The sequence below is a fragment of the Rana temporaria genome, chromosome 3 (genome assembly GCF_905171775.1).
Source record: "Rana temporaria chromosome 3, aRanTem1.1, whole genome shotgun sequence".
Taxonomy (NCBI): domain Eukaryota; kingdom Metazoa; phylum Chordata; class Amphibia; order Anura; family Ranidae; genus Rana; species Rana temporaria.
In genome coordinates this window covers 72,171,094-72,187,736 of record NC_053491.1, presented here as the reverse complement: position 1 = coordinate 72,187,736, position 16,643 = coordinate 72,171,094, and the positions used below count along the sequence as shown (strand labels likewise).

The following is a 16,643-nucleotide window of genomic DNA, read 5'->3' as shown; positions in this document are numbered from 1 at the left end:
GTCATTGGTACAGTGACGGGCATATTATTAGCACTGATCACTGTAATAATAGCACTGGTGATGTCAGTGGCACTTAGATCCCCCAAGCGTCAGTTAGTGTCAGATTGTCCACCACACTATCACAGTCCTCAGATAAGTCGCTGATCGCCGCCATTACTAGAATAAATAAATAAATATTCCGGTGTATATCCCATAGTTTGCAGTTGCTATGACTTTCACGCAAACCTATAAATATACACTTATTGTAAGATTTGTAGCAGAATGCATTTTAGACAAAATTTATTGTGAGATTTTTTATTTTTTTTAAAGGATATGTTTTATAGCTTCTTTTTTTTCCCAAAATTGTCGGTCTTTTTTTTTTTGTTTGATAAAAAGTAAAAACCACAGAGGTCATCAAATACCACCAAAAGAAAGCTCTATTTGTGTGATAAAATTTCTATAAACTTTGTTTGAGTACAGCATTGCATGACCAAGCAATTGTCAGTTGAAGTGGCGCAGTGCCGAATAGCAAGAAAATGGGCTGGTCGTGTAGGGGGTATAACCTTCTGGAGCTGAAGTGGTTAAAGTAAGGTTCCGAGCATACATTTTTTTTTTTTTTCAAGCTAAAATTAATCAAATTAGATCGTCCCTAAAACATATTAATAGCTCCCCAATCGTTCCAGAAATAATTGCAAACACTTGCCTTATATCCTCCAGCTCATGTTGTGGCCGTATCCAGCATAAGTGTGGGCATGTGAAGCCCAGTTCCTTTTTCTTCCTGGTTTTCAGGGAGAGGTGCATGCTGGGCGATTTTTAGGCACAGTAATGCCCAGAGTCTCTTGGGAAATGAGTGTCATCATTTCTTAGGAGTTAATGGGGTCTTAGAACATGAAGTTGAACAACCTAGGACCAGGAACTAGGCAGATTACGAAAACTGCCTAGTTACAGCCAGATAGACGTGAGTAAAAAAAATGTTTTTAATTTTAACATTAACATTAACATTTTAACAATTTTAACATTAAAGGCAAGCTGTTAATAGAAAGTTCATTTTTAGGGTGGAACTCCACTTTAAGAAGCAGTAAAAATACAAATTCAGATGAAAGCATAGCCAGTTGTGTGGACGTGTTGGAAACAAAAATAAATAGCCTGTGGCATGCTTGTTGTATAATAACCTGTATTGTTTAGGGAACTTCTATAGCTCCTTCCACATTTTATAATGTGTAACTAAGGCTTAGTATCTCACCTGATGTTAATGACTGTACTTTGCATATCAAGTAGAGCAATAAGACTTGGCATGAAGCAAAAAGTCTAATTCTTATTCATGTAATTTTATGACAACAATTCTCTTCTTTCTTGATTACAGTATTGTTGTCCAGAAAGGATGCAACTTTTTTTCCCCGGTATAGGAAATGTAGAGTTTTCAAGACCACAAAATATAACAGAGGAGAATGACAAAGGAAAACTAATCATGCTGGTCAGTGAATTTTATTATGGAAAGCATTCTGGGGACCCTCTGCTGGTACAACAAGACCAGAAGACAAACACAACTTTCAAATGTTTCAGCTGTCAAAAAGTTCTCAAAAACAATATAAGGTATGTAAACACATTTAGAAAAATGTTGTTGCCGTATAATAGTGTTCTTTTTAACAACAGTGGAGAAATGTTATATTTTTGTGTTTCTTGAAACTAAAAGAGGTTTTTCATATTGCCTGTAGATTCAGGATATATGCCCAGTTTCTTCCTGACTCTTTGACCTTTCACTGTAGAATTTTGCTTGATGCTATATTCACACATTAAATGAGTCAGCCTGTGGCCTGAGTTCTTACTTGGAGAATGTCCTCGCTAATCATCCTGTTACCTATTGCCAAAAGCTATAAATCATTATGGTGGGTGAGGGATATTTGTATCTTTAGAAATGAAAACACCAGGGCTTGACAAATTTGCTTTGAATCTAGGAGCCAGCTAAAAAAGTTAGGAGCCAGTTTTTTTAAAATAACAAATCTTTCGGGTGGAACCCGTAACATATTCCTAAAGGTAAACGTGTCTTTTAATTCTTTCACAGCTCAGCTGTTTTTGCATTTTTTGCACACGTTTAAAAAAGATTACCTAAAACCCCCAAACATTATATATTTTCTGAAAGCAGACACCCTAGAGAATAAAAAATGGTAGTTCCAATTTTTTATTTTGCACGATATTACTGCAAAGGTCTAGGAAACAACATTTCAGTAAAAGAAAAAAAAAAACACATTAAAAGTTAATTTTAGGGGGCACAATATCGCAATAAATTACCCAATTTTTTTGGTAAAATATAAAAGCTGAGGTTGCACCAAGTAGATACCCAACCCTTTATTTTCCGTAGGCAACTTATTAAAAGCCCTCAAGAGTCATCAGTTTAGAGTTACAAAGGAAGTTTGGTGCTAGAATTATTGTTCTCATTCAGGTATGCACGTTGATATGTAACATGTGTATCGCAATGTACATTGTCAGACGTAGGCTCCCCGTCGCGTGCATATATGTGTGGGAGGGGGGTTAAAATGTTTTACCTTGTGTGCTTGAGTATAACGTACATTTTTTTTTTACAGATAAAAAATATATATATATATATTTGTTTGCTATCACATAAAGTCCCCTATGTGATGATTGTATTTTTTATGGTGACAGGTTCTCTTTAGTCCAGGTTCACATTGGGCCGATTTGGCTGCGATTTGACATGTGAAATCGCATGCTAAATCAGCGCTATTTCCGGCAATGGCACAGATTCCCAAAAATAGTTTCTGTGCTACTTTTGGCGACTTTGGGGGGCGATTTGAATATACAGCTGTGCATAAACTCACACAGATGTCTGTCAAATTGCCCCCCCCCCCCCCCGAAGTCAGACTGCATTTTTGTTTTGAGATCTGCTGATTCAGCTGAACTCGCACGATTTCAAACCCGCATCAGTGTGAACCTAGGCTTAATAAAACACGCAGGGTCTAAAAGACTCTACATGTCTCCTCTGTGCTCCACTGAATGTAATGCAGTGCACATCGCAGTGTGTTACATTCTTTCACGGCCATGATGGCTGGGGGAAACTGTCAATGGGGACCCAGAAGTGATGTCATGCTCTCCTCCCCCCTATCCCCTTCACCCGGCGGCACTCGCTATGTACATAGCTTGGGCGCCCGCGGGGTGTGGGTAGCATTTTGGCGGCTACCCAGGCACCAGGACGAAACTTGTTGTCGCCATGGCGACCTGGTGCCTGATGTTTTTCGAGCCCTGGAAAGTACCATCTGATATTTTGTGGTATGGGGTTCATGTTTATACATTTTTTTTTTGTATTTACCGTACTTTATTACAGTAAAGCGGTTTTCCTGGAAAGAAAACTTATATAAGCCACACTCTGACTATCCTGTTCTTGGTTAGTGCTGTGTGTCATAAACTTCTGTATCATATTATATAAATTCTCTTCAAGCAGCGCAACACCAGGATCAAGTCACTTACTCTGCTCTAAGCTATTAAATTAATTATATTGTATCCCAGTATTCAGCGGCATTGTCTTATGGGGATACACATGAATAATTGTATTTTTGCCTGTGGTAAGGGCTGCTATTAGATGTTGCTTTGATTGAATAACTTCTAGTTTCCAAATCAGCAAAAAGGAAATGTGGATCTTCTTTATTAGGCACAATAGTTTGTTTAAGGACCTCTGCCTGGCAGCGAAGGTCATGGCACTTCCACAAAAGAACCTGAAGGAGAAGCTGAAATAGCAAAATGTGCAGCTGAAAAATGGCTCAAGTCTACAAAGGGCATCGTTTGCAAGTTGAAATGAACAGACTTGCCTTATTTCAAATCATTAAGGAAAACAAAGTCTGTTGTAATTGCAGGCTTTAAAATCACGATTACATACACTTACAACCACACAGGTTGAAGCTCGGGCAATTTATCTTGTAAACAGCAGGAAACTAATGTATGTAGTCAAGAACTGTTATTCTTGAAAATGTGTTGAGTTGCAGCCTTGCTCTTGCTGAAATCATATTTAATAAGTGGCAACCGATACATTTCAATGACAGAATCTGTATTTATAAATAGTTTTTTTTCTAGTTTGCCTGTTAAGGCAGATTTGTGAATTGCTTTCTTTTTGACAGATCAACATTTAACCTTTTTGCTGCCAGAGTAGTTTTTGCGTTTTTTGCATATATATTATGGGGTAGATCCACAAAAGGATTACGCCGGCGTATCTACTGATTTTAAATTTTAAATTTCCCACGTCGTATTTTTGTTTTGTATCCACAAAACAAGATACAACGGCATCTGGGATCGATCCGACAGGCGTACGTCTTAGTATGCCGTCGGATCTAAGCTGCAATTGCCGTCGAAATCCGCGGCGAGTATGAAAATTAGCTAGTTACGGCGATCCACGAACGTATGCCGGTCCGGCGCATTTTTTTACGTCGTTTTCGTTCGGCCTTTTCCGGCATATAGTTAAAGCTGCTATATGGTGGCGTATACTCAATGTTAAGTATGGCCGTCGTTCACGCGTAAAATTTTTTAATTTTTTACGTCGTTTGCGTAAGTCGTTCGCGAATAGGAATTTGCGTAGAATGACGTCACCGTCGTAAGCATTGGCTTGTTCCGGTTAAATTTCGAGCATGCGCACTGGGATACCCCCAGGGACGGCGCATGCGCAGTTAAAAAAAAACGTTGTATACGTCGGGTCACAATGTATTTACATAAAACACGCCCCCATTACATCCATTTGAATTCCGCGCCCTTACGCCGCAAGAGATACACTACGCCACCGTAACTTACGGCGCAAATTCGTTGAGGATTCTAAACAAAAAAAGTAAGTTACAGCGGCGTAGTGTATCTTAGATACGCTACGCCCAGCCCAATAATGCGCCGTTGTACGTGGATCTACCCTATATATATATATATATATATATATATATATATATTATAGTTTGTAGGTCCTATAACTTTCATGTAACCCAATCAATATACACTTATTGGGATTTTTATCAAAAATATGTAGCAGAATACATATTGGCTAAAAAAAAATGTTTTTATTGGATATGTAAAGTAAAAAAAATATATATTTAACTTTTTTTATTTTGTTTATATGGCAAAAAAAAAAAAGCCCAGTGGAGATCAAATCCCACCAAAATAAAGCTTTTGTTTAGGTACAGTGTTGCATGACCGCATAATCACCAGTTAAATTAGCGCAGTGCCGAATAGCAAAAAATTGCCTGGTAATGAAGGGGGTAAAATCTTCCGGCGCTTCAACATAGAACAGGAAGTGTGTTATTTAATTTGTAATTCATTTCTTCTTATAGTTCATAAAATAACAAAATGCATCCCACAGTTTTTCATTGTAAGACAAACGCCTGAATCTGTCAGGCATACTATGCTTGCAGTGTACTTAAAGGGGTTGTAAAGGAACAATTTTTTTTCCTAAATGGCTTCCTTTACCTTAGTGCAGTCCGCCTTCACTTACCTCATCCTTCGATTTTGCTTTTAAGGCTTAATTTCCATGGACGTTTTTACAGCGTCTTTTTTTAGCCATTTTTACAGCTTAAAAACGCCTGTCCATTTTTTATTTTATTTTTATTTTATTTTTTTTTAGCTGGAGTTCAAAAATGCAGCGGTAGCGTTTTTGCGTGTTTTTTTTTGTGTTTTTGAGCATTTTTTAACGTCTGGCGTTTTTACAGCTCTAAGGCTGGAGCTTCAGAACGCACTGGTCCTGTTTTTTTTTTTTTTTTTTTGCAGCTTAAAAACGTCTCAGCCATCTACAGCTCAAAAACGTCATGGTGGGCATGAGGCCATAGACTAAACATGGAGAGCCGTTTTTAAGCTGCAAAAAAAGCTCAGAAAAGTGGCTGTAAAAACGTCCAAAAACGTTCATGGAAATGAAGCCTAAATGTCCTTATTTTTATTCTGAGAAATCCTCACTTCCTGTTCTTCTGTCTGTAACTCCACACAGTAATGCAAGGCTTTCTCCCTGGTGTGGAGTGTTGTGCTCGCTCCCTCCCTTGGACTACTGGAGAGTCAGAATAGCAATTGTTAGAGGAGGACAAAAAATGGACTTTGTAGGCACCAATTATAAAAATATGAATACGTGTTTTGATACAATTCCCATAGGGGTTATTGGACCAACATTACAGTAAATACATATAAAAACATTAAAACAAGAGGATTAACACAGAAACGACTGTATTGAACAGCAAAAAGTCAAAATTATCCAATAATGATCCAGAAGAGGCATCAAAAAATCTCAGAAGAGATGATATTATGGTTAATGAGAAACTTACTGCTGTGTTAGCGGGTACCCACGATAAATTCCTCCGGGTGTGGCAACCCTGGGTGGCTTACAACCACCCTTCACGATTTGACCCAACGCTACTTTCTCTTTGATGAGCCTCTGTTCCCCCCACCCCGTGGACCCTTTTCTTCTATTTCATTTTCTCCTTATTTTTCTTTTTTTCTCTCTTTCTTTTCAATGCTATTTGTTCGTGCTACTCTTCTAGCTGGTTCTCTTTCTTCTCATCTTTCCTTTCTTCGTTCTTTGTGGCTTGGGCCCACAGGCTTGGTCCTGTTGGTCTTGGACACATGATGCATTGTTTATTTTACATTTTGGATAATGCTATCCTCTGCTATGTGCCTTTTTGAATTTATTTTTCCTTTTTGTAATGTAGTGTATTGAATAGCCATTTCGCTTTTAAGTTCTACATTTACTCCGGTGTGTTAACCGGTATGTTACCTAAACCAGCATTAGGTCGATTTAGCAGGCTACTTGAGATTGGGACATTCTTTTGCTGGTCTTCTGGGTTCGCCTTTGGATTCCTAGGAGCTGGATCAATCTCGGGTCTACGGACTAACTTTTCTGACGCCTCCAGCTCTTTATATGATAGCTCATGGTGTGTCCACCACTGCTTTTTCTTTTGTATTATTTTTTCTGTTGATGTGTTTTCAATAAAACTCTTTGTACAAGAAAAAATCTCAGAAGAGATATGATGACTATCATACATAGTAGATCACAACCAAGCTCGACATGTTTCGCGGAGACCGCTTCTTCGGGAGCTAATAATATTTCTAAGAAAAGAACAGACTATTATTGGTTTATGCTTGTACATTGGTATATACCTATTCATCATATATTTTTAACAGAACATATATAACATGTGCAATAAAGCACCGTATCACGGAGCATGCGAGTAGGGCCATAGTCATCATATCTCTTCTGAGATTTTTTGATGCCTCTTCTGGATCATTATTGGATAATTTTGACTTTTTGCTGTTCAATACAGTAGTTTCTGTGTTAATCCTCTTGTTTTAATGTTTTTATATGTATTTACTGTAATGTTGGTCCAATAACCCCTATGGGAATTGTATCAATAAACGTATTCATATTTTTATAATTGGTGCCTACAAAGTCCATTTTTGTCCTCCTCTAACAATTGCTATTCCAACGTATTTAGGACGTGGCACTGCACTACCACAGACACCCGCAGTCCATCCTGTGTGTGGTGTACACTTTTCTGAATTTTAATACAGGAGAGTCAGGACGCTCTCTACGTTGCAGATAGAGAAAGGAGCGTGTGTTAGTGGGCGTCCTGACTCTCCCGTAGTCCAAGGGAGGGGGCGAACACGCCACTCCACACCAGGGAGAAAGCCTTGCATTACTGTGTGTAGTTACAGACAGAAGAACAGGAAGTGAGGATTTCTCAGAAGAAATGAGGACATTTATAAGCAAAATGGAAGGATGAGGTAAGTGAAGGAGGACTGCACTAAGGTAAAGGAAGCTATTTAGGGAAAACATGTTTTTCCTTTACAACCCCTTTAAGTAGCAGTGTTCATGCGGGGGATTATTTTTCATATTGTGCTCTTGTAAGCTAATAACACCAAAATATTTCAAGATGGAGTAAAACTATAAGTTACTCATTAAAAATAAAGCACTAGCTATTTTAAATTAGGCTTATAATGCAGATTTTTTTTTCCCCTTGCTTAGTTATTTTATTTGCCGTTTCAATATTTTTGCTTGTTGTTATTTTCTTGTTTAGGTTCATGAACCACATGAAGCATCACTTGGAACTTGAGAAGCAAAGTACAGAAAGTTGGGAAAACCACACAACCTGCCACCACTGTTATCGCCAGTTTCCAACTCCCTTTCAGCTGCAGTGCCACATTGAAAGTTCACACACGCTCTATGAATCCACAAGTAAGATCAGAGGGCTCTACTCTGTGTTATAGATCTGTGTGATTCATATATTGGTGAAAGTATCGTTGGTAAAGCTGGCAAGAGTAAATTTAATTTCATGCTCAGCAGAAGTTGTAATGCACCTAATGTTCCACTTAACACAAATCTGCAAATTGTTGTCAGCTTGTTCCTTTATTTTGAAAGAGCCATAGTGTGTAAAAAACCCTGTAAAAAAATCTAAATGTCAATGGAATAGCTTTTTTTTTTTTTTGGGTGGTTTAAGCCCTGGTTCAGCAATTTGGCAGAAGAGTTGAAGCTATTATGACATGGCAAATCGCATGGCAAATCGGTGGCTATTGCCGCAATGGCACCTAGCTTGATCGTGCGGCGCTGCGCCAATTCCTAAAAGTAGTTTCTGTACTACGTTTGGCGACTTTGGGGTGCGATTTTAATAGACATCTGCGCAGAAACCCGTTGTCAGTGTGAACCTAGGCTAAAGCTAGAAAAGTGTCAGTTCAGTCAAATGCTTTTATTACATAGTTTTTAAAAGAAACATTAATGCCTATGCATTTTTACCCAAATCTGGAAAAGCAGCAGAATCATGTTAAATTGTATTTTACCTATAAGGCTGGATTAACACCTATGCATTTTTAGTGCTTTTTGCATTTTACAGATTTGCTCTACAGAACATGTTGCATAGGAAACCATGTTAAATGGGCAGTAGTGCAAATATGCAAAAAGCACTAAAAATGCATAGGTGTGAATCAAGCCTAAAGTATAAAAAACTAAGCCAGGTTGGATCAAAAACCTAATTAATTGTAATTGTTTATGTTTTCCCAACCCCAGCAGAAAACTCTTGGTCCTGGAAGGCATGTGCAGCTAAAGACCTCTGAGCTGTGTGAGAGCGGTGGTTTTTGCAAAATGGTCTAACTTGCCCCCCCTGCTGACTGCAGAGCTGTAGGGATGACAATTGCACACTCATGCAAGGAGTAGGAGTTTTCTTTTTGGTCTGGGGAAAAGTAAAAAAATATAAACTGTAAGACAATTTAGTACCTTTTTTTTTTAACATTAAAGAATTTTTATTGAAATTTCCATACAAATAACTTAGTACTTTTAGTTTTAAATACATCCACAATGCAAAAGTGTGCATTTTTTTATTTTTATTTTTTTGCATTTAAAGTGGAGGTTCACCCACAAATGTTAATTTTTAACCTTAGATTCATGCTCATTTTGTCTAGGGGAATCGGCTAGTTTTTTTTTAAATCGAAGCTGTACTTACCGTTTTAGAGAACGATCTTCTCCGCCGCTTCCGGGTATGGGCTGCGGGACTGGGCGTTCCTATTTTGATTAACAGTCTTCCGACGGTCACATCCATCGCGTCACGATTTTCTGAAAGTAGCCGAACGTCGGTGCGCAGGCGCCGTATAGAGCCACACCAACGTTCGGCTTCTTTCGGCTATTCGTGACGCGATGGATGCGACCGTCGGAAGACTGTCAATCAAAATAGGAACGCCCAGTCCCGAAGACCATACCCAGAAAGCGGCGGAGAAGATCGCTTTCTAAAACGGTAAGTACAGCTTCGATTTTAAAAAAAATAGCCGATTCCCCTAGACACAATGAGCATCAATCTAAGGTTAAATTTTTTTTTAGGGTGAACTCCCGCTTTAAGCCTGCAAAGCATATTGTGATAAGTGAATAGTGAGTGCATTGCTCTGGTTCCTGACTACTATTCCTCCAGCTTCGGTCCATACAGAGCTACAGAATTTTATCTATAGAGCTAGAGGAAGTATTGATGGACTACAAGTGCGGTGACTTTATGGCACTAATGTTCCATTGAGAACTACGAGTCCCTCTACCAGATGGGACTTGTAGTTTTTTTTTGTGGCTGTGTGACCAGAGCTATGCAAAGCTGTACCAAATTCAAATTTGACAGGAGCTAGTGGGGAAAGAAGAACCTTCAGATTCTGTAAGTTTTGGAGGGGTTTGGGGGTGGAGATTATGCATGCTGACCTTCCTTCATGTTATACCCTATATATGGATGTAGCCTGAAACCTGGTCAGAGAGGTGGAGTTAGTTTTTAACCACTTAAGACCCGGACCAAAATGCAGGTAAAAGACCAGGCCCCTTTTTGCGTTTCGGCACTGCGTCGCTTTAACTGACAATTGCGCGGTTGTGCGACGTGGCTCCCAAACAAAATTGGCATCCTTTTTTTCCCACAAATAGAGCTTTCTTTTGGTCATCTCTGCCGTTTTTATTTTTTGCGCTATAAACAAAAATAGAGCGACAATTTTGAAAAAAATTCAATATTTTTTACTTTTTGCTATAATAAATATCCCCCATAAAACATAGATAAAAAATATTTTTTTCCTCAGTTTAGGCCGATACATATTCTTCTACCTATTTTTGGTGCGCAAAATTTATAGCCTTTACAAAATAGGGGATAGTTTTATTGCATTTTTATTTTTTTACTACTAATGGCGGCGATCAGCGATTTTTTTCATGACAGCGACATTATGGCGGACACTTCGGACAATTTTAACACATTTTTGGGACCATTGTCATTTTCACAGCAAAAAATGCATTTAAAATGCATTGTATATTGTGAAAATGACAGTTGCCGTTTGGGAGTTAACCACAAGGGGGCGCTGAAGGGGTTATGTGTTCCCTGAAGTGTGTTTACAACTGTAGGGGGGTGTGGCTGTAGGTCTGACGTCATTGATTGTGCGTCCCTATATCAGGGAACACACAATCGATGACAGCGCCACAGTGAAGAACGGGGAAGCCGTGTTTACACGCGGCTCTCCCCGTTTTTCAGCTCCGGGGACCGTTCGCGGGACTGTAGCAGTGATCGGGTCCGCGAGTCCCGCAGCCGAGGTCACGGAGCTTTGGACTGGGCTGGGCTTTATACAATCACGTACAGGTATGTGATTGTGCCCAGCGGTGCCATTCTGCCGACGTATATCGTTGTTAGGCGGTCCTTAAGTGGTTAAAGCTGACCTCTGTATAAGTTTACTTACATCCCCCTTTACCCTCCTCTGTTTCATTGCTGGCAGGTGTGAAGAACACCAAGTCTATCATCAGCTCACCATGTACATAAAAACCTGACTGTACAATGTTTGTACAACCAAATTTAGAATTACCAAAACCATGTATTTGCATAGGCATAGCGCAATTCAATTTAAAGTATACAGTAACTAAAGCCAAAAGTTTTTTTTTTTGTTTTGGATAGAGTGGAGATGGATTAGAACACCTGTCAGTTTTTATTGCTGTTTTTTATCTCCCCTTTAAGGAGATTTACCTGCTGTATTTGTCTTGTTTACCATTATCGTTTAGCCCAGGTTCACACTGATTTGGGTTAGAAATCGGGCGAGTTCAGCTGAACTCGCCCGTTTTTAAATCAGCAATGCAGTCCAACTTTGGGGCGATTTGACAGACATCTGTGCGGGTTCATGCACTCATGTCTGTTCAAATCGCATCCGAAGTCGCCAAAAGTGGTACAGGAACTACATTTGGGGATCTGCTTCGGCACTGCACCGATTCAGACCGTGCTATTGCTGGGACTAGTCGCCTAATTTGGCATGCGATTTGACATATCAATGCCAAATCGGCCCAATGTGAACGTGGGCTTAAAATTAAAGTAAAAGTAATATTGGGGAAATCTTCCAATGGAGACACTAATTATGAAAAGTAAACCACCATGGATTACTCTTAAAGCAAGCAAAGCTTGTGTAAACTAGCCTTTGGTTAGGTGTGCTTGTTTGGTATTTTGGCAAACTGACCCTTAGTTACATGTGCTTGCTGGTAATTCAATACAGATAAGTAAGATCAACCATAACAGACATTTACTGAATTTATATTCTACACAAGCAAGATTCTTAAGGCTGGGTTCACACTGCAGCACTCTCCGGCTCACAGCAGGAGTCCGGTGCGACCCCATTCACTGTTTTAGGTCTGATTTAAGGCTGCATTTTTGGCTGAATTCAGACCTGAAATGGACCAAAAGACGCACAGGACTCATGTGCAATTCGCACCGGGGCCGCTGCGGAGATATAGAGCCGGTCACAATCTCCTGATATGCAAATTGGATGCAGGGGAAAGCCGCATCCAATTTGCAACAGTGTGATCCGAGCCTTACTTCAACACTGCTACATTTTATGTTTGTTCCTGAAACAGCATCTCAAATTATTATTTTTTTTTACATCTTTATCTTCTTCAGCCATGTGCAAGATATGTGAATTATCCTTTGAATCTGAGCAGGTCCTGTTGCAGCATATGAAGGATAATCATAAGCCTGGAGAAATGCCATATGTTTGCCAGGTGAGAATAATAAGACCTTATGGGTGGGTGTGTTTGTATATGTATGATTTCGCCTCATGGAGTAAGGATGATCATGAGAAAAGTAAGGGATCAGACCAGAACTAAACGGTTATGAGCTTGTGAATGGTCTCAAGGCAGTTGGGAGCTCAGTCACCAAACAAAAAAACTAGTAACACAGTATTTCGCCATCAATTGAAATCCCGCAGCACATGGAAGGTTCCCCGCCTCAAGAAGGCACATGTACAGGCAAGTGTAAATTTGACGATGAACAGCTAAATGATTCAGAGAAGGATTGGGAGAAAGGGCTTTGGTCAGATGAGACCAAATTCGAGCTCTTTGGCATTAACTTGACTTTAACTTAAATCTTTATGTTTGGAGGAAGAAAAATGCTTACTATGACTCTAAGAACACCATCCCTACAGTCGAGCACAGAGGTGTAATGATGCTTTGGGGCTGTTTCTCTGCTAAAGGTACAGGCATACTTTGAAACATTGGGGGGGCCATTTATTGTAAAATCTTGGATACAAACCTTCTTCCCTTCAGCCAGTGCACTGAAGATGGGTCGTGGATGGGTCTTCCAGCATGACTGTGACCAAAACAATACCACCAAAGCAACAAATAAGTGGCTCAAGAAGAAGCATATTAGGGTCATGGAGAGGCCTAGTCAGTTTCCAGACTTTAATCCCATAGAAAATTCATAGAGGGAGCTGAAGCTTCGAGTTCCTAAGCGACAGCCAATAAACATCAAGAATTTTGAGATCTGTAAAGAACAGTGGACCAAAATCCCTCCTGAGATTGTACAAACCTGGTATCAAACTACAAGAAACGTCTTACCTCTGTGCTTGCCAACAAGGGTTTCTCCACGAGTAGTCCTGTTTTGCTTGGGGATCATATAGTTTTTTACTCGCCGAACTACAACTCAATTTATGACATTTGTATCATGTATTTTTTTCTGGATTTTTGGTTAATATTCTGTTTATATCATTTAAAATGCACCTATGATATACATTTTACACCCTTCATTTCTTTGTAAGTGGGCAAACTTACAAAATCTGCAGGGGATCAAATAAATATTTTCCCCACTGTATGTGTGATGTGTTTATAAGCAAATTTGTGAAGATTTTCTAGGTGTATAATAATTACCTTTTTAACTCCCAATTTTCATTTTCCTTCTTTCACCATAGGTGTGCAATTATAGGACTTCAGTTTTTACAGATCTCGATAATCATTTTCGAAATGTCCACGAAAACACTAAAAGTTTGCTGTGTCCATTTTGTCTGAAAGTTATTAAATCTGGAACTCCATTCATGCAGCATTACATGAAGCACCAGGTTAGTCTCCTTTTTTAAATGATTATGTCTTGGCTGAATTAGAAGTTATTTGTAGATCGTGTAAACTATGGAACCAGGAGTGATGTCATCCTTATTCCTAATATGTTTTCCTATTTTAGAATAAAGGCGTGTATAGATGTACAAAGTGCAGGCTGCAGTTTTTGTCTTGCAAAGAAAAAATGGATCACAAAGCTCAGCATCACAGAACATTCAGAAAGCCAAGACAACTAGAAGGTCTTCCTCCGGGAACAAAGGTATTGGATTTCACTTTTTGAAGACTGGTAACGGATGACTTTTATGGATATTTCTATGTTATAATTTATGTGCCTTGTTGCTGATAATATCCAAAATATAAAAACATAAGTCAAGTTTATAAACCCCAATACTGGAGGGAGCTGTGCTGCAGTATCTTAGTAGTGTTTTTCCAAATTAGCACAACATATAAATTACATTCATCCCCTATAGATACATTGAAACTTGAAAAGTTGCACTTTTCATGAGCATTTTCCCCAGAGCTTAGTGAATGTGTTGGAATTTCACTTTACAAAGAATACCCAGTTATGTGCAAGAAATGTAAAAAAAGCAGCATTTTTGCTTAAACATGAATGAGAGATGAAAGCAGAGCTTCACATCATTCGGTAAGCTCAGGGAAGATTCACATAAGTAAAATAAACTGTTTATTTACTGTAAATCTACCCCAATGGTTACATCTCATAACAATAGAAGATTAAAAGAGAAGTAAAGTTTTTTTTTATTTATTTATTTTTAGGAATCATTCTTACCTCGGTGGATACAGCATCGGTCCGATGCTGCATCTGTCCCCCAACGCCTGCACTGAGAACCGAGCGAACGAACACAGCAGATCGCACGGTTTGTAGAGCTCCGTGAGCAGAGAGATGTAGACTGTCAGTAACAGCTCTCTGCTCTTCTCCCCCCTCACTCATTGGAGCACTGGGCTGTGGAGGGGGCAGTAACTCGCTGAGAGGCTTAGCTGGATGTCAGTCCAGGCACCTGACGGATCTGGACTTTATTGTCGCTATGATGCGGTGCCTGGACTGACCTCTGGACTTCAGCCCGCTCTCTGCTGAAAACGGGTCACAGGAGTGCAAAACGAACTGCACTCCTGTGATCCATAGGAGAAGTACAGCCAAACAAGCTTTAAAGGAGTTGTAAAGGAAAAAAAAATTTGCCTAAAATTAATGTCTGCAAGGTAGACAGACAGAATAGTGTAATGATTCTGTTAAAAAACGAGTAACTACCTATTAATTTTCTTCATCTATATCATCTCCGGCATTCTAGTTTCTGTTCTCTCATTCACTTCCTGGTTTGCATCGCTCGTTCATGTAAGAACTACATTTCCCAGTATGAATTGCGGCACGCCCAGTAATTCACACCTCCTTGAAGTCTCTAACACGTAGAGAGTGTCCTGCCGCACAGATGTAGTTCCCAGGAGGGGGTTAGCATGTTACTGACCACCGTAGTAAAGCCTCCCTTCACGGTGGTCAGTAAAATCAGACAAGCAGGAAGTGAACAGAACAGAGAAGAAATAGAGCAACTTCTGAGCAAAAACGAACAATGAGGAAGTGAAAAGAGGAATGTCTGCAGGTAAAGGATGCTTATTATGGAAAAAAAAATCCTTTACAGCCCCTTTAACTGGACTTTTCCTTTGAGGATAATATGAGCTCCCAAACCTTTAGTGTAATAGTAGGTCACATCACATGCTATCATTTTTATTTCTAAGTTTTTTTTTTTGCGTGTTCAGGTCACAATCCGAGCAACTTCTGGAGGCAATACAGACTCTGATTCCTCTCCTACCACTTCCACTCCAAGAAATCCACCATCCACTCCGAGAAATCCTCCTTCCTCTCCCAGAAATCCTCCTTCCTCTCCCAGAAATCCCCCTTCCTCTCCTAGAAATCCTCCCTCCTCTCCTAGAAATCCTCCCTCCTCTCCTAGAAATCCTCCCTCCTCTCCTAGAAATCCTCCTTCCTCTCCTAGAAATCCTCCTTCCTCTCCTAGAAATCCTCCTTCCTCTCCTAGAAATCCTCCTTCTTCTCCTAGAAATCCTCCATCTTCTAGAAGTCCTCCCTCCATTCCCAGAAATCCTCCTTCCACTCCTATAAATCCTCCTTCCACTCCTATAAATCCTCCTTCCACTCCTATTATACCTCCCTCTACTCCGATTAATCCTCCCTCTACTCCGATTAATCCTCCCTCCACTCCACCCAGGCCACCCACCCAGTTCCTGCCTTTAACAGCACCTAAGCCAATTCCTAAACTCAAGACTAAAGGTCCTAAGAACAATCAGGTTTCTCTACTGAAAGTAAAAACGCTGTCATCTAAACCCAAATCACCTCCAAAGAAGTCTGCGACTCCAAAAACTACAAAAAGAATCAAGACGACCAATACAGCATTGCGAAATTTAAGGTAAGCATTCTTTGATTAGTTATTAGCACAGATCTTTAGAATAGCAGTGTGCTGTTTTGGAACAAGTTCTAATACATTTTCTACTTCAGGCAAAGTTAGGAGAACCGAGCCAAGAACTTGTAATGAAAATTGTGGGAATAATAATACAGGGTGGGGATGTTTTTTTTTTTCTTCTGGAGGTTATTTTATATCACTTCAAGCAGTGTGTTTTTCCAGTGAAGTAATGGATTTCAAGATAGCAGGGCCAGAAAAGAAACCTGAATCCAGAAATAGGTGTAAAAGGTAACCCCTTCCCTCCTAAGGGTAACACAAATGTTAATACCTAAGCACTATTTTGCAACTTTGACTTATGTTGGTAAAACCGTACATATCATCACAGCCACTTTGTTCATCCAGATGTATTATACCTTGTTTAT

The 16,643-nt window shown here is 39.5% G+C and overlaps 1 protein-coding gene across 1 annotated transcript in view; it reads left to right on the top strand.

The window, feature by feature from the left end:
• Window positions 1-16,643, top strand: part of ZNF280D (zinc finger protein 280D) — an 89,161-nt gene that overhangs the window by 34,264 nt on the left and 38,254 nt on the right. Inside the window, exons 9-14 of the mRNA XM_040341549.1 lie at window positions 1,343-1,572; window positions 8,016-8,173; window positions 12,369-12,469; window positions 13,654-13,800; window positions 13,920-14,054; window positions 15,563-16,227. Coding sequence (XP_040197483.1) covers window positions 1,343-1,572; window positions 8,016-8,173; window positions 12,369-12,469; window positions 13,654-13,800; window positions 13,920-14,054; window positions 15,563-16,227 — 1,436 coding nt within the window. The remainder of the gene's footprint in view (window positions 1-1,342; window positions 1,573-8,015; window positions 8,174-12,368; window positions 12,470-13,653; window positions 13,801-13,919; window positions 14,055-15,562; window positions 16,228-16,643) is intronic.